The 570-nt window shown below is 40.5% G+C and overlaps 1 protein-coding gene across 2 annotated transcripts in view; it reads left to right on the top strand.

Annotated features, from left to right (window-relative positions):
* The window catches only part of RGS7BP (regulator of G-protein signaling 7 binding protein), a 233311-nt gene that overhangs the window by 199982 nt on the left and 32759 nt on the right, over nucleotides 1–570 (top strand). For both annotated transcript variants that reach the window (XM_006875292.1, XM_006875293.1), the window contains one exon: nucleotides 165–312. In XM_006875292.1, coding sequence (XP_006875354.1) covers nucleotides 165–312 — 148 coding nt within the window. The remainder of the gene's footprint in view (nucleotides 1–164; nucleotides 313–570) is intronic.

The raw sequence follows: 570 nt of genomic DNA on the forward strand, positions 1-570 counted from the left end.
ATGTGGGCCCAAATTAGCATTTCCTTAATATGAAAACATACCACATACATGCCAATATGTATTTGTATATACATGTGTGTGTTTAATCACTGTTGTGTTCAAAAGCTATTTGGGCTAATGGCTTGTTATCCCCTTCTCTTTGTCAATACACTCTTGTACCTTAGGAAAGGAGTCTGGAGGGGGAACCAAGAGTTTGGATTGCAAAATTGAGGAAAGTACTGAAGCACCTGCTTTAGAGGAGTCTTCATCATCCCCTACAGATACTCAGCAACATTCCTGGCAGGTTTCCACAGACATTGAAAACACTGAAAGGTAAGTGTGAACTTACTCTACATAAACTAGTATGAATGAATTGCCAAACTACTTCCAATTAATACTGTTAGGACCTACACAGAGTTGAAATTCTATTTCAGGACCGCAAACAGAGATCTTTTGTTGTGCTTAGCGTAGTGGTTACGATTTGGGTTGTGAACCTCAGAGTCAGCAGTTCAAAACTACCAGCTGTTCCATGGGAGAAAGATGAAGCTTTCTGCTTCCGTAAAGATTACAGCCTCGTAAACCCTGTGCAGG

This window comes from Chrysochloris asiatica, unplaced genomic scaffold (genome assembly GCF_000296735.1).
Source record: "Chrysochloris asiatica unplaced genomic scaffold, ChrAsi1.0 scaffold00318, whole genome shotgun sequence".
Lineage (NCBI taxonomy): Eukaryota > Metazoa > Chordata > Mammalia > Afrosoricida > Chrysochloridae > Chrysochloris > Chrysochloris asiatica.